General features: G+C 35.3%; 1 protein-coding gene across 1 annotated transcript in view; it reads left to right on the forward strand.

Moving 5' to 3' along the window:
* The window catches only part of CEP85L (centrosomal protein 85 like), a 180,615-nt gene that overhangs the window by 78,970 nt on the left and 73,699 nt on the right, over positions 1–27,946 (forward strand). Inside the window, exon 4 of the mRNA XM_008065691.2 lies at positions 27,134–27,255. Coding sequence (XP_008063882.1) covers positions 27,134–27,255 — 122 coding nt within the window. The remainder of the gene's footprint in view (positions 1–27,133; positions 27,256–27,946) is intronic.

Below are 27,946 nucleotides of genomic sequence, written 5' to 3' on the forward strand. Positions count from 1 at the left end.
ACCTCAGCCTCCCAAAGACGCAGGATTACAGGCTGAGCCACCGAGCCCGGCTTCAATAATATTTTAATGAGATTTGATATTAAGCCCAAAAGGCTGTCAAACTTGGAAAGCATAGTAGTTAAATTAGCATTATCTGACTGTCTACCACAGACAGTTCTTATTTATAGATGACCTGTGCTTAAGAGCAGTAGTTTCCATCTTGCGTTCTTTTAGAGGTCTCACAAGCTACTAGTCTTGAGGGGGGGTTATGCTTTGATAAGAAGCAAAACAAAATAAAAACACATGTCATTATAGAAAAATTAGATACAGATTTAAATTAACTGTGGAGAGATAATGGTTGTTAACACTTGGGGATATTTTGTTTTTAAGCAGGGTACAGTTTGATATAAGACAAATTTTTAAATGGAGTAAAACAGTCACAATTTACTACCCAGAGATAGTGACTGTTAACATTTGTTGATACATTATTGTTAATCAGGATATTCCTATCTTACCCCAGCTGCCAGATTTCATTTTCTCCCTAGTCTTTGTCCATCCCATAAATGTCCATCTGAACCTGTCGGTGCACTCCTGACAGAGGCAAGTGCTGAGGAGAGAATAATCAGTAATATCCTGATTAACAATAATGTATCAGCAAATATTAGCATTCACTACCTCCGGGCAGTAATTGTGACTTTACTCCATTTAAAAATTTTTCTTAAATCAAAATTGCTCTGGAGTCCCCTGCTTAAGAGCAAAATATCCCCAGGTGTTAATAGCCATTATCTCTGCACAGTTAATATACAGTTAATTAATAAAAAGATGGCATTATGTATAAATAATTGGTTGCTCTAGCACAGGAGCATTCATTTCTAGGTGAATTAATTAATTAGTTTATTTATTTTTTGAGTCAGAGTCTCATTCTGTCACCCAGACTGTAGTGCAGTGGCCGCTCCCGGCTACCGCAGCCTTGACCTGCTGGGCTCCTGCGATCCTTCTGCTTCAGCCTTCCAAGTAGCCGGAATTACAGGCATGTGCTACCCTGCCCGGCTGATTTTTTGATTTATTGTAGAGATGAGGTCCCATGCGGGTCTCGAACCCACGGGCTCAGGCAATCCACTTACCTCAGCCTCCCAAAGTGCGGGATTATAGGCTGAGCCACCGAGCCCGGCTCTAGGTGAATTTAAAAAGTAATTCCTCATCATTTCCTTATGTATTTAACTAGTTGCTTCATATAAGGATATATAACAGTACAGTTAAGAAAGGAAGAAGAGTTAGTATTGTTAATTTCTATTTGAATATGTTTTTGTGATGTTTCAGGGCTTAAATGATCTTAAAACGTCTGAATTTTAAAAAATTATTTTGAGATAAAACATGGAAAAGGTGAGAGCTGCCCCAAAAGTTCATCATGGGCTTATACAGGAGTTGTCCTTGACCCTGCACTGATAGGGCATACTTGAGTGACATAAAACATGCCTGTGACATGAAACATGCCCGCTTTCCAGAAACACTCCATTCCCTTTTATGATTTTGTCCTCTGCACATGTTGTCCTGTCTCTGCCTGGAATGCCCCCCCACCCCCCACCCCTCTTTACCTTTTGAGTCTCTGCCAGGCAAACGTCAGTTGATCTTTAAGACTCAGTTTAAATGTCACTTCCCAGTAAAACCTTTCGTTAGTCATTAAGGTAAAATTGGTGATCACCTCTGCTAGTTTTCAGTAGAGCTTTAGTGTTAGCTATATTATGTTATCTATCAGCTTGTGGTATAGTTTCATTTTACATGTCTGTGTCCCCAACTAGACTTTTAGAGTAAAGAAACTGTGTGTTCATTTTGTATCTAGTACTTAGTGCATAATTGGTACCATTTGGATAAATCAGTAAAACTGAATAAGATTTTTATGACAGAAAGTTAGAAAACTGTTAATTATCAAAGATAGTGATTAACAGCTTAGCCAGTTTCAGTAACCGATTTGATAGTTGAACAGATAAGCTCTGATATTCTTCTCAAGTCTCTTTCTATCATGGATAAGGAAAAGAAAGCTTAGAGGATTTACATAAGTTCAAGGTCTCCTGATTAGCACAACATTAACCTGAACTAGGCTTTGTATAAGTGGGTATTTAGTGTTTGTGAAATACAAAGAATTATGCCCTAAAGAGATGAGCTCTCTACTGCTGAAAATATAATATACTTTAAAGATGATCTCCTAATTGTACAGCAGTTAGCTGTTATTAAAAAAGGAGAGTTTGAGCCGGGCTCGGTGGCTCAGCCTGTAATCCCGTGCCTTTGGGAGCCTGAGGTGAGTGGATTGCCTGAGCCCGTGGGTTCGAGACCTGCCTGGGCAGCGAGACCTCATCTCTACAATAAATCAAAAAATCAGCCGGGCGTGGTAGTGCATGCCTGTAATTCTGGCTACTTGGAAGGCTGAGGTGAAAGGATTGCTAGAGCCCAGCAGGTCGAGGCTGTGGTGGCCGGTAGCGGCCACTGCACTCCAGTCTGGGTGACAGAGTGAGACTCCAACTCAAAAAAAAAAAGAGAGTTTGTTCCTGGAAACAAATTGAATGTAAAGGAGATGAGTAAAGATAGTGTCCTGTTTCTTGTTTAATGTAGAAGTGTGTCTTAATCCTAAAATAACTGGTAGTTACTTTATAATCTTATGCTAAAACTGGAAACAAATCTGTTTTCCATGCTGAAATTTTAGTGGTATGCATTTAATTTATTAGGCTCAATTTACTTTACAGTGGTAGAATCTGAAATGTGTTGAATCCTAATTCTGCTGAACTTCCAAAATCTGTATGATAATAGTTAAGCCAGATTTCATCCATAGAAGATAGGGCTTCTTATCATATATTGAGAATTGAAAAACTTAGTGTGGGAACAGCACAATTCTGTTTTTGGAGTTGTTGGGACTTTTACTACATTATAATATATGGCATGGTTGTTAGGTGTTTATCATGCTTGTCCCTGCATGGACTCTGAGTTTAGAAGTCCTGTAACCTTTTTTCCCTCATTTCTTATAGTTAAGCAGATTATTGAAAATTGAAATGTTAACTTTAATTTTATTTTCATGTTATCTGATCTTTTTAGAGTACTCTTTTATCCTAATCAGAAATAGATTGTATTTGGGTATTTGGTACTTGAATTTGACCTTGACAGAGAGAAGGCTGAGGTCTCGCCCCGCTTTTGTTAAAAGGATGGCATGGCAGTATGTATAAATTGATTGCTTTTACAAGAGAATATTCTTTCACCAATGAATTTTAAAATGAATTCATTATCCAGGCCCTGGAATATCAGAGAGTACTGAAAATATGAAAGATACTTGATAGGAGTTTGGAAGTAAGCAATGCCCGATCCCTGTCTCCTGAGATGCATGGAAGAGACAGAAATGTATCTGCAGAGTATCTTATGTACCTGTGGGATCAGTGATTAAGTCATAGAGAGCTGAGAAGAATAAAAAGTAAAGAGCTATATTAGGCAGCATGTTGGGTGAAAGGTACTATATATCCACTCCTACAGAGTCCTTTTGAGTGCAGTAAGCGCTATTTCAGCAACGCGGTATCACATGCATTCTTGTGAAAAGAAACCCCAGTGGCGTTTGAAAACTGTGGTGGTCTGCTTGGTGATCATCAGTACCTTGGTGATGTTGTTGATGCTAAGCAGCAACCCTCATCTGTAATGTGAGTGCTTTCCGTGCTTTGCCAAATGTCTCCAACCTCAGGGTTTTTTCCTTTTATTTCTGTCTGCTCGCTTATTTTTTTAGTAAACATGGGAATGTTAAAATAATACTTAATGTTTCATGAAACATGGGAACTCAAGTAATAAACATTTAAGACTACAATCCGACACATATTTTAGGATTTTTTCCCCATTTTATTAATTAGGAAGATTAGACTTTTTTATAGATTGAATTCGAATGAACAGGACTTGTCTGTATTAGGATTGTTTTGTTTTGTTTCCTACAGATAAGCTAGAAGTGATTGTGTATACATCATTTTTTTTTTTTGACTTGTGATAAATTAGGACAGTTCATCATTAGGTTTATAATCAATCTGCTGGCTTATACAAGTTCATCTGGTAGATTCATTTTCCTTTGGAGATTGCCTAATACTAAATTTGGAAGTTCTGTTTGAAGTTACTTTGTGGTAGCAACATTCCAGAGCTTTGTTGGTCCAGACTGGCTGTTTGAAAGAACCTTCAAGCTGCTTCTGTCTGGTTATGAAAAGAATTATGTACGCATAAAAATTTGATATAGTATCACTCCTAAATTGACCCTATAATGAAATGTTCCCCTCATTTTAAAGCTCTGCCTGGAGAAGATTTCATTACATAGCAGCACAGAGAGACTTTTTTCTTGAAATTGGCACAAAAAAGCTGTTGCTGTTTTGTCTGTAGGTTTATGTCATTATTGTGTATTATTTCAAATATGGAAGCAGTGCTACTTAATAAATACACCTTCATTAATTGGTTGACTTTTTTCGGTTTTGGCCCAAAAGCCCTGAAGATGGAGTACCCTTGGTGAAGCAGCAGAGGGCCTCATGGATTGTGACTGTTCTCAGGTGGAGCTGTATGTCCAGACTTCGTTCTCATGTTTGTCTGTTACTACCTGCTTTAGAACTACGCAGGGTTAAAAATATCGATGCCCTGTTTTTGGGACTGTGTAAAGAGACATCTTGTCTGGCTCATGCCACTGTAATTTAAAAGTACAGTTTTCTTGATTTTCATCTTTTGGGTTTACTTCTTTGCCAGTATGATCATTGCTGTGCTAATAATTCACAGTTTTAGCTGGAAGTTACTGATTTTCATTTCATAAGCAACCAGGCGAGATTCCTCTGTTCAAGTACCTTAAAACAGATTGGATTGGATATTTACATGGTGGAATGAGGGGGTCAGAAATAAACAAGAGGAGTGCTAAGGATTTAATATGGAACCTGGAATGAAGTACTGAAGTGTGTGGATTGAGTGAAAAGTTTTGATGAGATACTCACCTGGATTTTAGGTATCAAGGCTAAATAGATTGATGGCACGAGCATTTTAACAATGAAACAAATTAAAGAAAACTTTAATATGATTGTGTGTTTTTTGTTTTGGTGTGTTGTTTTTAAAAGTCTGTGTGGTTACTTTGAATTTTGCCTTCCAGGATGCATTTTTTAATAACCAAGGACATTCAGAACTTTCTTTTATTCTTGGCTTTGAGAATGATTGAGTAGTAGATCATTTAGGCTATTTAAGGATATAATGTCTGATGCATACATTATACCTTAAATGAAATGGCTTTAAATTCAAGTAGATGTTTATATTCTCTAAATTTGCTTTATAGAATATCATTTACAGTGTTTGAGGACTTTCCGTTTATTTTGGTTTGTCAATGTCATAATTGATTTTTAAACCTAGTTGATCAGTATATAGGAGGATGCATGTGGCTTAGAGTCATAAAGGCTCCTGCCAAGATCTCCCTGTTTCCTAGTTCTGTGACCTTGGGCAGATCACCTTTTTTGCATCTGTTAGGAACTCAAAATACAAAGAATTAACATCAAATGAAATATTTGTGTATGACAGTACATTAGAAAATTGTTCTTCAAGAATAAAGAAGTTTTAATAAATCCTTATTTCTGGGATTGATACTAGATATACTGTCTAATTTAGAGAGTAATTATATTTTAAATTTCTTCAATTACAGTTTAATGCAGTACATAACTTACTACATTACACAATCAATATATTACCTAATTTTAAGTACATTAAAATTTTTATTCTTTTCTTGAACTATTTTATTTGTGCACATATTCTCCTATGTCTAATAAGTGAGGTTAAGAAACTGTGTGTTAACATATGGCCCCAACGCAGTTATTTTTCTTTACTAAAATATTGTCAAAATAGCTGTGATATTTGAGTTTTAGGAAATGATACTGACATGACCCCTCTTACTAAAGCAAGTACTCTAGTTCTTACATATTTTAAAAATGTAATCAGTGTTTCTTAATTTAAACATCTTTCACACTTCTTCCATTTGATTTCATCTAACTTATGTTAGTGCTTGGTTTTCAACCGCATGTCCTTATAAGCAAAGACAATGCTTAAATGTTACCTTAAGATAGAGCTGAACTAGTTGGAGATAATATCTGGCACTGTGGCATTGTGTTTGAATTTGAAATAACAGCCATGGAACTATGTAATTTCTATGAACCTGAACACACTAGTTAGCTACAGATCACTTTAATACCAGAATTTCTGTTTCCTGAAGTTTTGTACTTTTTAGAGCCATATGTGATGTGGTCAAATTCTGGTACAATGAAAGAACTCATGAAGACCCTATTTGAAATGTGAGGATGTAATTTGATAGGTATTTGACTAGAAATGCACAAATTATGCATATAAAACACCTGCACTAAGTGACTTTTTTGTGTAATATCAGAGGAAAAATATGAGTATAAAGATAGAGGCAAATTTAGGATACCTAAGTGGTAGCCAAAAATTAGGAATGTTTTTGCATATCTTAAGGAAAGCTGCTTATGAAATTATAAAGTTCTTATTAGTATTGAGCAGTAGAATTTGTTTCTCATAGGTATTGGTAATTTTAGTGGTAAATTTTATTTTAGCATATATATGTAATATGAAAATTAAAGTAATGAAATAAAATATATATAATTTTCTTTATGTTCTGATAGAGAGTTAAGAATGAGGAAACATTTTATTTATTAAATTGAGGATTATATCATAAAGAATAGAGTAGAATTCAAGCAGAAGTTATAAAATGAATTGCAGTATCTCCATTCCTGGACATTTATTTTCTTTCTTTTTTATTAAAGTTTTCAGTTCAGGAAAGGAAACTGCATAGCAGTGGAGGAATAGCTTGACAGAAGAGGATAGGCATTAATAGGCAGAATAAGCATTTTGTCCAATTTGCTCAAATTAGATATTTGGGAATATTTATGTGTTAAAATACTTTTTTAAAGTGTCAAATTATTTTGTAGCATTAGAAAACCTTTTATAAGTGCTTGTGACAAATGTTTTAAATTTTCCAGACTTCTTTATAGTATAGCATTATATTTCATATAAGTAACAAAAACTTACTAAAAGCATAGACTTTTTAGAAGTGTTTAAAAGTTGACTAGACTTTAAATAGAGGAAAAATCCTCAAGAGCATTTTAAAAGTAGCTTGTACTATATATTCTTAAACCTCATTTTATTAATATCTACTGTAAGGTTGTAATAATAATATTGGTATAGGCATACTGATAATGTGCATGCTGTACTCCCGTGACTATTCATGTTATTTCAAATGCAAAAAGATAGCTCAGTCCTGCACTGTTTCTCAGCAGAGTAATAAAATTAAGTCATCGTTTTTGTGTGGAGCAATTAAACCACCAACCACCAAATAGGGTAACATAATTTGGATATTTTTTAATTGACAGAAGTTTATGTTTGAAAAGCAAAATGAAGTGAAAGTTAAATTAAAATGACAGACCAATAACCAAGATTAAAGATGAATGTGACCTTTTCATTTTAAAGTCTCGGCTTTTACTGTCACTGAAGAGATAAGCATTTATTTAGAAATTTAGCATGTCATATCAAACATTTTTGTCTAACTCTGAACTGAAATTTGCAAGATGAAATTAATTCTTTTTTTACAAGTTCAGTAGGTTTGAATTATAGGAAAGTAGGAATTACCAAAGTTAGTGAAAACTGTTTCTTACCTTGGCTGCTGTGATCATCACAATATAGAGTATTGTGTCGAAGTCCTGTGGGCGTTTAGCTGAGAAGTTTTCTGACTCTGGTGCCAGGTTTATGGGAACAGTTGCAGTAGGTGGAGGAGAAAAAGTGTACTTGGGAGGTCTTATGATGTTGCACAAGCATTCTGAAGTATGATTGGCTAGCCATAGTCTTAGTCTTATCACAGCTAGACTCTAGAATTTTATTTATCTTACTTTAGGCATGGAAAAGCCATTAATATTTTATGCTGCATTTTTTATTTTAAAGAGTACATGGCAGTTAAGTGAAAGAAAAAGTAAATTTGGGATGGGAGAAAGCTCTTGTTAGAGATTCATGCATTTTTAAGCTTAGAGATAATGGAGTGTTAATGCTGTTTATGTTGAAGGACTAAAACAGTTATTGTAATGGGAATTTTAATTCCTAGAAAAATAGTACAGTTGTAAGTAAAACAACTTTGAGTTGTTGCTGCTGTTGCTTTAATACTGCAGTTTATAATGTTAGCTTCTAGCAAGACAATGATTAAACATTTTCACATAATTGTACAATTTTCAAATTGTGTACCTGTTCCCTTCTTATTTTGTTCTTGTTCCTCATACCTATATGTGTGGGAGAGAGAGTGTGTATGAGAAAACAATAACTTCTTTTGGTTTTAAAAAATCAGCTTTATCTTAAGGTTAGAACTAATGAATAGATTTAATTCATTTGCATTTTCTTCAATTAGCAGTATAATAATATGTTTGTGAATAATAATTTCCATATTTAAACTACTATGTATTATCCCTCTAATAGCGTTATACTAATTTAAGTATTTAAGATATTTTAACAGCTGCATTAAATATCCATACAATCTTACTAAAATTTTAATCTGACTCAGTATCAGGGGCAACTTTCTGGCAAAACAGAAATAATTGTAGATCCTAGGTCAGTTAATAAGGCTTTTTTGACATAGGTTTGCATGTGCTGAAATGTAAGTTGTGTTTAAAAGGATGTGCTTCATTTAATCCAGCAGTTGCTTTCCTGTAAATTACTATGTAGATAAAATTTTAGTAAGTGGGATAAGATATTTTGAACTTCCTAGGACACTTTATCTCACAGTGGAACTGGGGATAGAATCCTTTTGAAAAGTCAGATATCATTCTGTTTATCTAATTTGTTTTCTTATATATTAAATTTACTTAAATCTCAACATCTGTATATTATAATTTTTAAATCTCTTTAATTTGGGGGGAACTATTTGTGATTTTCAATTTTTAAAATACATATAGCAGAGTGAACTCGGTCCACTTCATTTTATGTGGATAACTAAAATGTGTAGCAACAGCTGCTTGTGTGTCCTTAAATGGAGATGATCTTGGCTTCTTCCAAAGAAAGATAAAATCCTCTCAAGCAAGTCTTTTGTTATTTAAGGAATCATTTTAAAACTAAATGAAAAATAATATTTCAGCAAAGATCCTCTGTGAACATTGCTAAGGGTAACGGAAGCTCAGAATTAAGGAGAACATGTGAATAATGTTTGAAACTTTGCTTAGTGCTCTACAGCCATTATTTCTTTCAGTCATTACATAATGAAGATTTCTCATTATTGTCAGTTTCCAATGATGGCTGATAATATGAAACCTAGATGCCTAAAGAGGTTTACAGTAATTTGTTAAAGATAACCATCTCCTAATGAGGTGGTTATCTTTTTATTTATTTTATTTTTTTATAAAGGACAGACTGAAGATTCCAATCCGGATCTGTTCAGTTACAATTCTGATATATTGGCATATTGTGGGAAAAAGTATAATTTGATAAAGCTTTTGTTAGAGTCGCATTTATTAACTAAGAAATTTTAAAGGTGGAAGTAGATGAATTATTGAGCACTGTTATTGTTTTTTAGAAAGTCTGCTTTAAGTTTGTCTGCCAGTTATGCATTCATTTGAAAATGAAGCTTAAGGAATGTATTATTATTCTGAAAACCTCTCATTCTAAGAAAATAGAATTATTAATACTCAGTTGGATAAACTGAGAAACTGCCATAGCCTGAACAAAATATGCCTTAGTTATCTCACATGTTTTATAACATACGTAGGCATATACACACCTTTGAAGAATATTAACAACTGTGTGTGACATAGTTGGAAATGGATTAAAAATTTTACTTTTTGGATTTGTACAAGAGTGGGGTATTTCTGTGTTTACCCCTTTCCTTTGGGCTAGCTGGTGGTAGTGGTGATGTTGATTATGATGATTCCATGTAGAACTCTGAAGTATTACATTTTAGTTTTAACCTGATTGCACAAACAGAAAGTTGTTTAATAGGCACATCAGTCAATTACAATATAATCAGTAGAGTGTTTCTCAAATATTCTTCAGCTAAAGGCTGGAAAAGTCTTCAGAGGTGCTTTGTCAGAGTCTTCATTTAGAGTCACACTATAGAGTTTGAATCCATTTTTGGTCACATGACCACATACAAATAACTTCCCTAAACGGCCTAATCTGGAGAATGGTTTTGTTGTGATGGTTTAATGATATGAATTGTGTATAGTGATGATCAGAGATCCTGCAATGTAGTGTCCATTTAGTGTTATTACTTACTTTCTCTTTTCCTTTAAAAGATGGATTCTTAACCTGTCAACCACAGGAAGTTTTCAAGAGTCTTAGAACTTGGATAGGAAAACAATTGCATCTTTATTTTTACTAAGCTCTAGATGAAATTTAGTATTTTTTCAGTTTTGACTGAATCCTAGGTTCATTTCTTCGCTTTTGTTTTTATATAGGTTTGAGGCATTTTTTATGTATTCTTCAAAAACAATTTTTATTAACTTTAAAGGGTGTCTTGATGATTGTGATCTTTTACATTGAGTATTTAAACTTCAGTGTGTAGTGTGGGGGAGGCAAAAGAAACTTCTAGGTAGACCTGTTTTTCTGGAAATGTTTTTTGACAAGGAATTAATTTAAATGGTAACCAAATTAAAGCATTTTAATACTTAGACTGATATATAGTAGGATGCAAGCTTTGAATGAATTTTTGGAATGCACAAATACTTCAACAATAGGAAGCTATTTCTAGGTTAGACCTCCTAGATACCCAGGAGGAAGATTTTACATAGTTCTTGAAGATACTTGATGGTTATTACTGCCTTAAATTTTAAAGACTTTAAGGAAAGTCTTGTTAAAAAAAAAAAATCTAAGCAAAAATGAGAATGTTAATATTGGTCTGAGACTTGAGAGAATGGGAATTCCTTCCCTAAGGCATTAAAAAGAGAGAATAGGAGTTATTTAGCAAGGGGGGTAGCGCTAGGAGGAGGCACAAAGAAAAAAATTCACCATACTAAACTATAAACCTTAAAGTCATTTTGGAAGAGACATGTTCACTTTTAGAATTGATATGCCCACTATTTGGAGACCCAGACATTTTATTATTTTTTATAAATATCTGAATTTTGGTCAAATTCTCTTTCCTTATTAAACTTCTCAGTTAGGGATGGAAAAGAATTTTGACATCAAGAGAGTTCAGACAGATTAAAAAAAGGGCTCATATAGGTCTGCATAATTTTTGGAAAATTTATGAAACACATTCTAAGTGATAGGAATGCTGTAGCAAGCTATGTGGCTTCAAGGAACTTGTCAGTACACAAGAATATGGAGATGCCATATGACACATATGGAAATTAACCACTCAAGGCAAGATAACAGCTGGGGAACAAGGAAATTCAGAATTGAGAGTCACATGAGCACACATGCTAAGAAGCAGTACGGCTTCTGAGAACTGCGTATTTCACATGAAGGAAGCTGACAAAATTAAGCCAAAGTAAGAAAGGGAAGCACACACACCACAAAACAAAACGTAACAACAAATCTAGCCCTCAATCTCCATATACTTGCTTCAAAATTTTGTAGACCATGATACTGTTCCATTATTAAGAAGGTTTCAATTCGTGACTGAAGTGTTTCCTCACATATGTTAAATTGACTGTCTTTGTGTTTGATACTTCAGCCCTTGCGTTTGAGGTCTGTGTGGTGGCACTGTCACTTATTTTGCTAAAAAATGGAAATTTGAAGCTCATCTTTTTTCTTGTACCAGACTCTCCATTCACTGAGAAGTCAAATGCAGATTACTCGACATGCATCTTTGTTCTCATAGGCCCTCAGCTCTCTTCTGAACTTTTATAGAAGCATATTTACTGGTCTTTCAGTCATTACTCCGATATCCAAGTTGGCTTTCTCAGTGCAAATTTGACTGTCACTCACATGCTGAGAACCTTTTTTATATTGATTTCTCCTTCAAGATAAAAATCCTAGACCTTTACATCGTTACATAAAAGATCTTTTCTAGTCTGGCCATTGTCATCTGTTTCCACGATAACTGTTTGGCAATCTGCCATTATGTGATATTTCTTCTATCTGAAATCTTTGCCTTACTTTCTTGTTTCTTTGGAACACCTTCATTATTCAGAAATCGGGAAGAACCTTGTTGTATTTGTTCTTAATTTTTAATTACATGCGTAATAAGTGAGTATCTTTCATAAACCAGAATAGTCAGATAAATCAGAAGTTGGAGGGGAGACTTTCTGTATTTTGTAGGTATGTTTATTTTCTTTGTCATAAACTTCATGAATAGAGACTGATGTTGTTTTCTAATCTCCACACACTATTTATCTCTTAGAAGGTTCACTATAATATTTTTTAGAGTTGCGATTACTAGAACTCTTAGAAGGATAAATTAAAGAGAGAAGTGAGAATAAAGGCCCTCAAGGACTTAGATAAACTAGTTTCTTTGTTCCTAATGATTGCTCCTGAAAAGTTGAACTTTTTCTTGCACTTAATTCTTTAACTTTGACACCTGTGTAATGCGTCAAAGAACAAAATTTCAACAAATTGAGTTTGATGATCGAATTGGCTTTTATTAATGCTTCATGAGTCATCAGCATCCCATCTGTACAATAGAAAGGTACTCCACTGGGCAGAGCAGAGGTGGTGCGCTTCGTGTGAAGGCAGAGCGAGGCTGAAGAAAGCGGAAACAAGGACCAGAAAGCAGATTTCATCGCCAGGTTGCTCCCTGTAGGGTGAAAATGGAGACTTCCTCTGCCAGTTCAGGGAAGCGGGACCCCTCTGACTGGTTGCTGTAAGCCTCTTGCTTTTTGGAAAGCTAGCTCATTTTAACGTTCAGTTTGATTACGTGGTACCCGGCAGGAGCGGCTCCATTCGACGGGGTCTAGTATGTTGGGGCCTAGTACAGGAGCTCAGTTCAGAACACTGACCCCATAGTTTTGTTTGACAGTAACATACCAGTTTGTGGAGTGGCTGTGGGCCGACTGTGGCTTATTAATGAGGAGTCAAACTGGAACTGTCATTCTCATCTTTCTTTTTCCCTCTCCCTACCTCCCCTTAGGATTTTCAGGAAATGAATCTTTCTCTCATTTTCTCATAAATAGAATGAAGGCAGATTGAATTAATTTGTAAAGTCTTTTTGAAGCTCAAATGTTCTGGTTATACCAAACTGGCTTGAAAAATCGTTATTTTTAAAAACAGCTATTAAAACATGTAAATTTCACGGAAGTCATTTTGTAATTCATTCCTTTAACTATTGGTTTACTGGTTGCCAGGCACTATGTTAATAAAGCATACAGTAAACAAACAAATGCCCTTGTACTTATACATCTTAAATTAAAAAAGAAAAAACTCGGAAACTCTGGAAGCAATACATGCTCATTGAAGAATAATTTTTTTTTGAGTTGTAGCCTTACTCTGTCACCCACCCTGGGGTGCAGTGGCACACTCAGCCACTATTGCCATGAACTGCTGGACTCTGGTGATCCTTTCGCCTCAGCCTTGCAAGTAGCTGGAACTACAGGCGTGTGTCACCACACCTGGCTATTTTTTTTTAATTTAATTTACTGTAGAGACAAGGTCTCACCAAGTTGCCAGACTGGTCTCGAACCCCTGGGTTCAGACTGTCCGCTGGCCTTCACCTCCCAAAATGCTGGGATTGCAGGTGTGAGCCACTATGCCTGATGGAGAATAATTTTCACTTAATATGTTTAGGCATTTTTATGTGATTAGATATTAAAGATTTATATTACAAGTTTTAATGACTTTGTTATTTTTAGTATATAAATGTTATTTTAGCATATAAATTTGCTATACTTTATTGAATAATAGGTAATTTATAATTTTTGCCATTATAAACCATAAAATAACATGATGACCATCTGTATAAATAAATCCCATATCTTTGTCTTTCTCCATCTCTTGGCTCTGTAAGTTTGTTATTCATAAATGTTAGTTCATACCAGGATGATCAAACTCTTAAGTGAATTTGATTTACATTTGAAATTTAATAATTTTCAAGAATAGTCAATTGCTTTTCTCTACAATTAGAGAAACTTCTTTGAGAAAATGAGCTAAGAATAGATTTTTAGGGGGTAAGAATTAGACCCTTAAACAGTAAATATCCAGTGTGATACGACTGGACCAACCAAGCAACTTAAGAAGTCATAATTTTAGTTTAGATAAGGTGGCTTTTTGAGCAATGCGCCTGCACCAAGGATGGGAGAGATAGCTGTACTTTAATTTAGGTCTGAGATTTTAAAGACTGATAACATCAACATTTAAGATAGGTCCTTGATTGCCTCAAGTGAAAGCCTCTGAAACATAATAGCTTCAGCTGCATAGCCATCTGAAAGTCTGTAGAATAAAAGAGCAAATGGCCCTTGATTTTTTAGCTTAGATGCAATCATAAAAGGTTATGCAAGTAGGTTTTGATATGTGGAAATCATATTTACTTTATAAAGCAAAAAATGTAAAGTGGCCCGGTGGAAAAAAGCCCAGTTTCCTACTGTGTAATAAGTGTTGTAACTTTTTTTTTACCAGTAAATCAACTAACTGAGAGTTGTGCATGATTTTGATATATTTCAGTAAAGCTGTACTTCTTCCTTAACCCATCTCCAAATTAAAAGCTTGCACAGCATAGCAGGACAGGAACATCTCATCCTTATGCTGATTTAATTGGCTCTTGAGTTGGCCAAAGATGGCGAGTGGGCTCCAGGACCAACCCTAGTATTAGAATCAACAGAATGCTTTCGGCAAAGTCATTTATCAGGCTGCCCTGTTAATGTGTTCTTTCTTACAGGTTTGTTGATTAACTGGGGCCATGGGTCTCTGAAAAGTTGATTGTTGACTCCAGCATTGGTATACTGATTTTTTTTTTCTTAGCTAACTGGAAGAAATAAACTATCTTAAAACTTCAACATTTGGAGAATTATGAAGCTGAACAGTGAATGTTAGAGAATCAAACAGTGCTCTGGAAACTTCACACTTCCACAGTACAACACCCTATGGCCATTGAAGACTACCTTTCAAATTAATGTCTGTATTATAGCAAACCAAAATTAAATAAATTATACAGATTAGTTAGAGCCTTCCAGGTGTGACAGAAATGAGGCTAGACCTCAAGTGCCTGAAAGCATGTTTTTTAATTCAAATATAAGTTTGAATACTGGTCTTTGAATATAATCTTTTAAGTGTAGATATTTTTTTCCTGTGACATGTATCATTGCTAAGAAAATGACTACAGAGATTTTAAATACTGATGGTTTATGGGAAGGTAATCTTCTGTAGAAATCTCCACATTTTCAAATCAATTGGTATGTATTGGAGGCACGAAAGAATAAGACTCAATTTATAATGAAACAGATTAAACTGGGAAAGGAGCTACTGCCATAATTATTATTATAATATACTAATTACAGTGCCTGTTTTTGCTGTTGGAAATACTTTTGGATTTTTTTTTTTTTTTTGGGTAGGCTGAGAAGAGTACCCGGGGGATTCTAGCTACTCATCCTCTTTTTTGCTGATTGTGTGCTGTGGGCCAGGTGGTAGACTCTGGGGATTTAAAAAAATTGGTGTCAGCCGTCACCTTGCTCCTGTTTTATGTCCTACACTTGTACAGAGTGCTCTCTAAACTCTACTTAACAATTTCACCCTGAGAAGATTTTCCATTGTGGACTCTTGAGATATTTTTTTAAAACTGTATTTTTAACACGTAAAAAGAAAACATTAATGACCCATAGTGGCACTTACACAGAAGAAAAACGTCATATATGGGTGGTAAGAAATCTCAGATAATCCCAACTGATATAAAGTAACAGCCTACTCCCTCTCTCCTCTCAAGATAGCCACCATTGATAGCTTCTCTTGTATCCTTTTAGAAAAATTATTTGATACATTTTAAAATAATGTAGGCAGTGCTTTGGTCCCAGAATATATTTACAGTCATGTGTTGCTTGAGGCTGGGGAGACATTCTGAGAAATGTGTCCTTGGGTGATTTCCTCCTTGTGAAAACATCATGTATACTTACACAAGCCTAGATAGCAGAGCCTACGACACAGCGAGGCTATGTAGCATTTGCGCCCAGGCTGCAAACCTGTATAGCATGCTACTGTACTGAAGACTGTAGGTGATTGTAATACAATTGTGTTTGCATATCTAAATATACCTAAAAGTAGAAAAGTACAGTAAAGATATGATATAATCTTGTTGGAACACTGTTGTATATGTACTTCATTTTTGACTGAAATGTGTGGTGCATGACTATTGTATATTTTTCTTTTATCTCGTTAATAAACTATGGTAAAAGATTTTGGTAATCTAATTTTTTTGGTAAACTACTTTTTTTTAATAAATGAAATACATTAGAATGTGTACTATGAACTCTGTTTTAGTAGAAACTCATTCCATAGTCTGGTGTATTTGTTTTTTATAACCTTGGGCAGGATCCAAAATAGAGCTCCAAAATATTAAATAATTAACATTGATAAACTTCTATTTTCATTTTATAGACATCTATTTCTTGAATTGTCACTTATACTCTTAATTTTTTCATCTTGGTTGCCAGTATTAGCTGTCCAGCTTGTTAATCACAAAGGATTAAATTATTAAATTCTACTGTTAATAAATTTTAAGTTTAAAAAAAGTAAATTATAGCAGCAAAATGTTTGGAAAAGGCTACAGTTTGTTTTATAAGTAAAATTCATAATTAACTATGACTTCAGGCCTTCAACTTCATTTGTTTTACTTAATCTTCTCATTGATTTGCTTAAAGAAGGTGATTACTCCTCAGTCTTAGATATACCATGTCTCCTCTTCACTTTCATGTTAGGATTGTAGTACGATCATGTGCCACGTATGACTCATTACTTTGTTGGCCTTTTTTAAAAAACATGATAATGCTAACACAGATTAGACATAAACTGGATTGATTTTTAAAAGGAAAAATGTTCCTTCAAATGAAAAGGGCTAGTAGTAGTTTAGTTGTTTAGCATGGTAGAAATCAGAAATCCTCTTAGAGTTCTCTATATCTTCATGCATATGTATTTTTAAGATATAAAATACAGATAAGTATTTCTCTTATCAGTTTATTATTTCTCTTATCAGTTTATCATTTTTTTCAGAGTCTTCTGCCCTTGAAGTAACTAATATACTGGAACTGTTACTTCAGTTTTAAAGCATATTAGGATGACAAGGAGAGCATTACAGTTAGTAATAAAAACAAATTGAAAAAAATTATGAAAATTTTTTAAAATAATTATTAAAACACAGTTCCTTCTATACTTTAAGTTTTTGTGAGTCAGGGTTTCACTCTGTTGCTCAGGCTGGAGTGCAGTGTCACGATCACAGCTCACCACATCCTTGACCTCCTGGGTTCAGGCAATCCTTCACCTCAGCTGAGACTGCAGGCACATATCATCACACCTGGCTATTTTTTTTCTTTTCTAGAGACAAGGTCTTGCTATATTGCTCAGGCTGGTCTCAAACTCTTGGGCTCAAGCAGTCTTCCCATATCAGCCTTCCAAAGTGCTGGGATTACAGGTGTGAGCCACCGTGACTGACCTCTATAATTTAAATTTTGAGAGTCAAGATGAAGATTTCAGTTTATAATGTGTCACTCTGAGAAGGGGATCACTAATAGGATTTAATATTAATATTTAGAATATTAATTTTTTGGTTAGAGAAAATATGTAATAATGCACTCTATAAATAATTACATGTTTAAGATATGAATTTTATATTAAAAGCATAGTTTTTTCAGTAATAATATCTATACTTTTCCTCTCTTGATGATTAGAAGCTCTTTAAGTTCTGTGTTCTTTGTAGTTTATTTTCAACTTTATTGTTGAGCCTTGTGAATGTGTTTACTTTTGGGTGAGGCATCGTGATTCTTTTATCAAAAAGCACTAGGAGACTATCTCTTCAGATACACTATTCCAGGAAACAAAGGATGATTTGCTGTGTTACTTGACATGGTGTGAGTGATGAATGAGCTCAGAGCAAAGGCAAATGAAGGAGAGAGAACAAGCTTGAAGTATCGCAGAGGTTGTGTTCCAGTTAAGTGTGGTAGCACTGGATTATCTAAATTTAACAGTATTTGTCCAGGCCAAAGAACTTTGAGCTATTTTCAGCTGCACTATAGTAAACCTTTATTAGAGGCATGTTTGGCCATTAGGTGACATATTTTGGCAACTTTTCATACCATCTGGGTTTCATCTAAGTCAGTGCCTGTGTTTGTTGGGGTTGTTATAGATGTCCCCTGTTTGTATTCAGTTATGAGAGTGGAATCTGCCATTTTCAATAAGAGGTACCAATATATGGCTTCTGAGTCTATAATTCTAAATGGCTAGGGTCTACATGCAGAAGAATTATGATTCTTCTTTGGCTAGTGAACTACCGTTTTCTTCTGCAACCACCAAAGAATAGTGTATCTTAACACATTTTAGGTAAGAGATCTAAATTGAGGCATTTTCTTTCCTCCGTGAGTTTGGCAACTGCCAAATACATATGAAACATGTTTTCTTATAAAAAATTTCTTTGTTTCACCTTTACAGATTTTTGAAATGTTACTTTGATGGCATCCTTTCTGTTTCTTAAAATTAACTCAAACCGTTATAAGTCTTTTTATAAAATTACCTCTCACATTTCATGTTCCTGTCTAGTTAAAGGTTTTTTTTATTATTATTCATTAGATAAATACATGTTATGCACTCATAAGTTTAAATGATCATATTCTCCTTGATTACTTATACTCTCTACAGTCTAATAGAAACATGACAGACTACTTGAAATTTTAAGTAGAACAGCATAACAGCAGTAATTTTCTATTTAATGGAAATTTTGATCATGTTTCTTTATCAAAATAGGTATTAGGTTTTGAATTAAAGTTGAAATGTGTGTTTTACTACCAATATATAACTGCTATATAGCGGTATATGCCTCTCGTGGTAAGTTACCATTTTTCTGAGACCAACTGTGCTGCTCATCAAAAGAGGACTGGATAAAAAAATGTGGTACATGTACACAATGGAAGAGTATGCAGCCATGAAGAAGAGCAAAATCATGAACTTCGCAGCAACCTGAATGGAATTAGAGTTTCTAATACTGAGCAATCTCTCACAGAAACAAAGAGCTGAGTATTACATGTTCTCACTCATAAGTAGACCTTGAACAGCTACCATATTACTAAAAGAAAAGCATTGAAAGTGGTGGGAAACTGTATGGAGAGGGGTGAGGGGGTGGGAAGGTAGAATTGACAGTAGTCCATATCTGCCTGGGGAAGGGGGGCACACCTCATCAATAAGGGTACCTGCACAGTGAATATTTATATACCTAGCTCTGAATTGTACCCCACAATTTTAAAAAAAATTCTTAATTGTTTTCTACCTACTTGGGAAAAGGTGTGTTACTCATGGAATATAGGGAGAATTTATTTGAATATGAAATACTTTCCTCTTTTCCCTATTAGGAAGCAAGTTTGTCCTCTGCCTTGATAGACGCCTTCTTTGTTCCCCTAGAGTATTGACAGCTCTTTAGAGCCAGCTTGTAGGTTGTTATCAACTCTGTCTTGTTTTCTTGGTGTAGGGTATTCATTTCACCAGGCCTTTTCTCTTATCTCATGACTGTTTGCAGATGTGGATAGCACCAAAGTGATAGTAACTCATAGCCAGGATGGTGCTTTCTGTTCTATTGATGTAGCTTTATGTCAGTATCACACTCTCATGAATACTGTAGTATGATGAGTATAATATAGTATAATATCTTGAAATCAGGTAGTGTAAGCTCTTCGTATTTCTATACAAAGTTTGGAATTGGCTTGTCAACTTCAAAAAAAACACCTGCTTGTATTATAACTGGAATTTTGTTTAATGGATAAATCAATATATGGACAATTGATATCTTAACAATACTGAGGAACATCTCTTTTTTTTCCAAAAAAGATTTCCTATAATTTCTTAGTGATGTTTTATGGTTTTCATTGTACAGATCTTATACATAACTTATTAAAGTTTTTTTCCTAAGCTTTTAGTTTTTTGATGTAAATTGTATTAAAATTTTTAATTGCCAGTTTTTCTGCTGCTATTGATCTTGAATTGTGCAACCTTGTTAAAGTCACTTATGAATTCTAGTAGGCTTTATTATTAGTCTGTTAATGTGGTGAGTTGTGTTGGTGTTTTAAATACTCAACTGAATTTGCATTCCTGGAATAAACTTCATACCATATTATCCTATTTATATCTGTGAGTCTGGATTTTGTTTTATTTGGTTTTGTTGAGGGTTTTGGTATCTGTTTTAAGAGAGATATTGGTCTGTAGTTTTCTTTTTTACTACTGTCTCGTCTGTTTTCTGTATCATAGCAGTGCTGATCTCATGAAATGAACTGAGAAATCTTCAATTTTCTTTGGGAATAGTTTGTGGAAGATTGGTGTTAATTCTTTAAATGCTTAATATACCTACAGTGTAGCAATTTGGGCCCAGGGATTTGTTTTCTGAAGTTTTTTTTTTTTCACTATAAATTCAACTACTGAATAGTTTATAGGACTATTCAGATTACCTATTTCATATTAAATGAGTTCTGGTAGTTTGTATTTTTGAAAAGTCGGCCCATTTCATTCCAGGTCATTGAATTTATGTGTGTAGAGTTGTTCCTAATAATTAATTACCTTATTATCTTTTTAATATCTGATGGTCTATAGTGATCTCCTCTGTTTCATCCCAGATATTGGAAATTTACATCCCGGATACTAGTAATTTACGTCTTATTTTTTTTCTTTGTCAGTCTAGCTTAGTGGGTTATCAATTTTATTGATCTTCTTAGTGAACTAGCTTCTTTTCCAAATTGATTTTTCTCTGTTGTTTTTCTGTCTTAAACTTTGTTGCTTTCTCTTCATAGCCCCATTGTCTTCCATCTGCCTTCTTTGAGTGTATTTGTGGAGCTTGTCTGCGTCCTTTCCCTTTTTCTGATGTAACTGCTTAGTGCCATACATTTCCCTCTAAGTACTGCTGTAGCTGTATCCCACACATTTTGGTGTTTTCACTTTCATTCAGTTTGACTCATGCATTATTTAGAAGTGTGTTGTTTAAATTCAGTGATATAAAAAAGTGATATTGTTTCAATTTGAATGTCTGTATCTGCTTTAAGATGTATTATTTTGAATAGTCAATTTATGACATACTTCATAAGTAATCCAAGCCCTACCTTATTTTTCTCAAAATTTTTCTTCTTGTACAGTTTTTTCTTTAGATTTAGGCAGAAACTTAAAAAAAAAAAATCAATACCTCATTTTAGCTGTAGGCTGATTTTGTTCCAACCCTGTTCATGGTTATTCAGATATTCTATCTCAAGAGTTAATTTTGGTTATTGATATTTTATTAGAAATTTGTCCTTTTCCTTCTTGAGTTGGGATCTCACTCTGTCATGCAGGCTGGAGTGCAGTGGCACAGTCATGGCTCATGGTAGCCTCAAACTCTTGGGCTCAGATGATCCCTCCACCTCAGCCTCCTGAGTAGCTGAGACTATAGGCATGAGCCACCATGTCCAGCTGATATCTGGATTTTTTTGTTTGTTTGTTTGTGGAGACAGAGTCTTGCTATTTTGCCTGTGCTGGTCTCAAACTCCTGGGCTCAAGGAATCCTCCCACCTCAGCGTCCAAAAGTGCTGGGATTACAGATATGAGCCACCATGTCCAGCCCATGTCCATTTCAGCTAAAACTTTAGACTTGTTGATATACTGTGTATCACAATACAGTTTTGAGTTTTCCTTGCATAACAAGTTTTAAAAATCTATAGTCTCATATATAAGCATATCTTTATAGAGGGATAGATGTAGAATGGCTTGTAACTAACTATACAACTTTGCTGTTGTGAGAGCCATCGGGCAATACATTAAAAAAGGAGCATGGGCTGGGTGCAGTGGCTCAAGCCTGTCATCCCAGCACTTGGGGAGGCCAAGGTGAGCAGACTGCCTGAGCCCGCGGTTCGAACAGCCTGGGCAGCTTGGCAAGACCTCATCTCTACAATAAAAATGAAGAAAATTAGCTGGGTGTGGTAGTGCATGCCTGTAGTTCTGGTTACTTGGAAGGCTGAGACGGAAGGATTGCCGGAGCCAAGCAGGTCGACGCTGGGGTGGCCGTGAGCGTGCGTGCTACTGCACCCCAGCCTGGGTGAATGAGTCAGACTCCAATTCAAAAAAAAAAAGGAGCATGTATATGTTCCAGTAAAACTTTAAATACACTGAATGTTTATTTAATCTTGTATTATTTTTAGGTATCACAAAATATTTTTTGCAATCATTTAAAAATATTAAATTTATTTTTAGTTTGCAGGCCATGAAAATTAAGTGAGCTGAACATGCCAGTCCTGCTTTTCTTAATCTACTTCAGAGATGTACTAAAGTCAGCACTATGATTGTAGATTTGTTTATTTCTTCATTTATTCTTACTAGTTTTTTTTCATATGAGCTATACTGTTAAATGTATGATTGTTAATTGTGTTTATTTTATCTTGGTACATTTTACCTTTTACCTATATAAAACTATATTTTCATTTAAGGATTGTTTGGCCTAGATTTTATTCTATCCAGGAGTGATACTTGCTATTCCTGTATCCGTTTTTCATGTTAGCCAGTATTGGCAAGAACATGGTTTGCAAGCAACAGTAGCTACTGATCTACAATAATACAAAATAAAACATTAATTTTTATATTGGACTTTATTTTCAGTAACTTTTAGTGTGATGGTTTTAAGGTATTTGCACTTGGCTACCTTCTTTTTCCGGATACATATATTAATGTGCCAAAGCTAACAGTTCTGTCTAGGACTTTAAAGTGTGTATTTATGTCTACTCTAGATTGCTATTGCATCATTATCGAAGGGAAAAGACCTTCCCTCCCCCTGCTTTCGACATAATACCTGGAACTTAACAGATAACTGATACTAGTAAGATTTTATAAGTTTTGGTGCTAAATGTCTAATTAAAAGACAATTTTTGTTTTATAAATAAAAGGGAGGAAACCTTTAACATTTGCTGACCCATTAAACTGGTAGTTTTTGATGAATAACCTGTCTGTTAGATTGTAATGTGCAAGTGCGAGGAAGAACCAATGTGAACACGTGTAATTCCCTTCTACTCTTTATATCTTATGTTAGAACTTTCAAAAGATAAATAGTTCCAGGGTTGATACCTGATGTCTTCCACATTTAGTGCAAAATGACTCTGTGTTTTTTCTATTTTGCCCTGTCAAGACTGGAGCCTGAACTGCTGTAAATTATAATGAAAATACATTTTTCATCAAGTGTTCCTTTCTACATACCTGTAGTAGTATAGCAGTTGTTTACTTTGAGTGCAAAATTATAAAGGTACAATAGTTGCCTTGCTGCTTAAGCCTTTACAATATGATTGTTTCTTTATTAATTTTGCTAGGAGCTTTAAATTGCATTCTATAATTTCACTTACAGTATAGACTGATGGCCTCATCATTAAAGCCATTCTCCTTAGAAGGTGAAATGTTTCCATAACTGTCAGTTTTTAGAGATGGATAGGTATATATATATGGGTTTAAAAATTACTTTAAGTAAACCTGTTGCATTTGGCTGTGTGTCAGGTTTTGTTCTTCTTTCTTCTAACTATTTTTATGAATCAGGGTTCAAGTTTAATAAGGAAGACTGCTACGGATTTGGTAATTCTTTGTAAGTTGTATCTTCTTAATTACAGGGACGGACATCCTTTTTCTTTAAACCTGTTTTCCTAGTTTCACAGCTCAATTTTTAAATTTATTTATAAAGAGTTTATATCAAAGGAATTGCACCTCAGAAGAATAAGTTCTCATGTTTTGGGTTATGTATATTCTGAAAGCATTTGGCCAGCACTTCAGCAGTCCATCCTACCAGTGGTTCAAATGCTATAAAAGCAAGTTGTGTTATAAGTCACCTTTGTCTTGCATAATTTGCCCTCTGCTTACTCTCTCTTTTTCTCGATGCCAAAAAGTATTTTAAAGAACAAAAGAAAGAAAAGGCTTCTCCTAAAGGGAATTGTCAGCTGTGGGGAAATATTTTAGCAGATGATATCATCTGTTGCCTAGGGTCTTGTCTTACTGAAATAGGCATAGAATGTATAAGGTAAAACATAGCTTCAAATGATATTGTGTTGCTCATTGCTGGAGTGTGGTAGTTAGAAATGGAGAAACTGTTTTTTAGATTTTTGGAAGAGGAGATCATCAATCCTTAAGCTACCTTACAAGTGCTTTGTTTAGGTATGATAACATATGAAAGCCAATGCTTAAATATATGCCAACTAGTAATAGGATATAAATTAATATATCACTCAGCACATAAACAAAATACATATTCATTATTAGTCTCTAAATAAATAAAATATTACAAATTATAGCACAGATGGTTCACCACATCATTTAAAGTGTTTCCAAATCTTGTATTGAGTTTTAGAATTGCTGATATGCTCTTTTGTTTTGCTTAACTTTCACTCAGCTTTAATGAATTCCAGTTTGAACCACAGTTTGACAAAATAAATGTCATAAAATGACTTACCCATAAATTGATAGTCATTGGTAATATGGAGTTTCAGTAAGCAGAGGATTTCTTTTACTATCAGCGATATTGTTTATAGTGCTGAATCCTTTCTATCAAAAAAAATTTCCAGCCCTTGTGATGAGAAGATGTTTGGAATACCAAAGTTAATTAGGCCATAGTAGAAGTAGTGTAATATGGTAGTGCTTAAGAGTAGGTGTTCCTTTGTGGGGATGTCTGGGTTTGAACTAAATATAGCTGGGTTGATTTTGGTTGGGAGGATTTGTGGGGGCAAGATTTGCAAGAACTCACCAGTCAGAAGGGATGCACGTTTATGGATGGAGCAGAGTTCTAAGATGGAGCAGAGTTCAGTGGGAGGGACAGGCAGGGGGTTTGGTCAGCCATTGGTACCAACTATAGTGATAAAAAGCACTTCAGTATTCTGACAACTAACTAACACATCCGCTGGTTGAATATCAACCCTTGAATATTAGACAAGGGAAAGAATGAAATTCAGAGGCAGGATCTCTGACTCATCTGCTCCATAACACCATGTGTCACTTCCACTCAAAATATCTCCTCATCTGACAAAGTATGTATCCTGTTATCAGCGGACCTTACACTTAGTCTGTCCATCCCATCTTGTCTGTCTCCTATGTGAAACATTCAATCCAATATTGCTTGGAAATCATCTTAATTTAAAGAGTTAATCGAGGACTGGTTGATGTCATGCAATTAGTGGTTTACGTAGAAGTAGGCCTAGTTAGTAACATGTTTGGAAAATAAAGGATAAAAATAGTACCGCACACTTGAATTCTCCAGAGCAACTTTGTAATGTTGATATAGATTCTTTTAGCTTGCCAAGGAACTATGTTTTTGTTTTATTTGCCAGTTGTATTAGGTTTCTAGAGCTGCCATAACAAAATACCGCAAACAGGGTAGCTTAAATGACAGAAACTGATTGTCTCATAGTTCTGGAAGTTGGAAGTCAGGGTGTTGGCAGAGCTGGTTCCTTCTGAGGGCTATGAAGGAGACTCTGTCCCATGCTTCTCTCTTAGCATTTGGTGTTCTACTGACAACTTTGGCTTTCCTATTCACATGGCACTGTTTTTGTGTCTCTTTATATGGCCTTTGCTATGTGAGTGGGCCCAGATTTTCCCCTTTCTGTAGGGACCCCAGTCATGTTGGATTAGGGTTCACCTAAGGACCTCCTCTTAACTGGCTCCATCTGCAAATACCCTATTTTTAGGTAAGACTGCTTTCTGAGGTCCTAGGCTTAGAGCGTCTTTTTGAGGGGACGCAGTTTAAACCACAACTTCAATATTTTAGAAAGGTTTGTTGTTGGCCAGGTGCAGTGGCTCCTGCCTACAATCCCAGCACTTGGGGAAGGCAAGGCAGGAGGATTGCTTGAGCCCAGGAGTTCAAGACCAGCATAGGCAACAAAGCCAGACCTCATCACTATAGAAAAATCAGCTAGGCATGGTGATGTGCACCTGTGGGCCTCGCTACTTGGAAGGCTGAGGTAGGAGGATTGCCTGTGCCTGGGGGTCAAGGATACAGTGAGCTGTGATTATGCTGCTACACATTCCAACCTTGGGGAGAATGTGGTTCCAACTCAAAAAAAAAAAAGTTTGCTGTAGTTTCAGTGGTAGAAATTTGAGAACATCTGACATATTGGTTTTTATTGTTGATTTATTTTAAATACCTGAAATGGTCTTAAATTCTAAGCAGATTAAAAAAAAATACAGTTCACACTAGAAACCAGTAGTCATCCACATTATCTACTTAATAGTCATATTTTCTAGGGATGTATTTACTACTTTGTGAAAATATTTGTGATTTTGAAATTTTAATGTAATTATGATGCATGACAATTTGAAGTCTGAATACTACAGATATTGCTGTTATTTTCTTGTGGAAACTCTCCTGCTAATGTTTTTCTAGGTAAGCCATGACACATTCCTTTAATGTGCTCCTTCCTACGGCAATGATTGATCTCTTGTTTCCAGAAAACTTCCACTTCCACAAGGCAATGGGGATAAGATCATAGATTGATAGATATACATACATATGTATATATAACCTTATGATTAGCCAGGATAAACTTCCTTTAGTCATCAATACTTGCTTTGACTTCTACATTTCCTTTGGAGCTTTCTTGAAGTTCTTCAAGTTTTGTCATATTCACCAGTGTGATTTCAGATAGTCTTAAAAAAATCAGAGAGGGCCAGGTGCCGTGGCTCACACCTTTAATCTTAGACTGAGGTGAGAGGGGAGTTTGAGAACAGCTTAGGCATATAGCAAGACCTTATCTCTACCAAAAAAATATCAAAAAATTAGCTGGGCATGGTGGCTTACCCCTGTGTTCCACTATTCAGGAGACTGAGGCAGAAAGATTGCCTGAACCCAGGAGGATAAGGCTGTGGTGAGCTGTGATCATGCTACTGCACTCTAGTCTGGGAAACCGAGTGAGACCCTGACTTTAAAAAAAAAAAATCAAAGAGTTCCCTATTTTTTTTAATGAAAATCATTGGGAAAATGTTAGATGGCACATAAATATTCCCTTTAGATACTTTTAGTTATACTAATAGTGTAAACGTGTTTGTGCAGGTTTTGACTGGATCATCTCGACAAAGTTATTCACCTTCTGGCTATCAGGATTTCAGTAAGTGGGAATCAATGCTGAAAATAAAAGAAGGACTTCTAAGGCAGAAAGAAATTGTAATTGATCGGTGAGTCATTTTTTTTTTAAATCACTAAACATTTCAGGGGTATAGAAATACAGAAGAATGGAACAGTTACCTTACATCCACTCCTTAAAGAACTGAACCCTTGCAAGCACACTGAATGACGCCACGTCTGTCCCTCCCCCGTCCCAGTCCTTTCAAACACTACTAACAGAACTGGGGGTTGGTTTGTCTCTCTGTCTGTTTATCCCCCATTCACTTTAGTGAATTGTTTTAATACTTGAGAGCTCCTCTCGGTACCAATAGCGTCTCGGCTGTGATGCTAATGAACTTCCCGAGCTACAAGAAAGTGTCTTTGTGTGTTTACTCTTGGGAACCCTCAAATTGAAACCCACTTTAAAGTAGTCGTTTCCTTTCATGTAGGCTAGGTCTGAAGCAACGGAAGCTAGGAAAACGATGAATGTTTAAAATTAAGTGACTTATAGATAAGAATCCGGGCTTGGTGGCTCAGCCTGTAATCCCGTGCCTTGGGAGGCTGAGGTGAGTGAATTGCCTGAGCCCGTGGGTTCGAGACCCGCCTGGGCAACTTGGCGAGACTTCATCTCTACAATAAATCAAAAAATTAGCCGGGTGTGGTAGCGCGCACCTGTAGTTCCAACTACTTGGAAGGCTGAGGCGGAAGGATTGCTGGAGCCCAGCAGGGAGTGGCCACTGCACTCCAGTCTGGGTGGCAGAG

The sequence above is a fragment of the Carlito syrichta genome, unplaced genomic scaffold (genome assembly GCF_000164805.1).
Source record: "Carlito syrichta isolate Samal-C Ts95f unplaced genomic scaffold, Tarsius_syrichta-2.0.1 Scaffold308784, whole genome shotgun sequence".
NCBI lineage: Eukaryota > Metazoa > Chordata > Mammalia > Primates > Tarsiidae > Carlito > Carlito syrichta.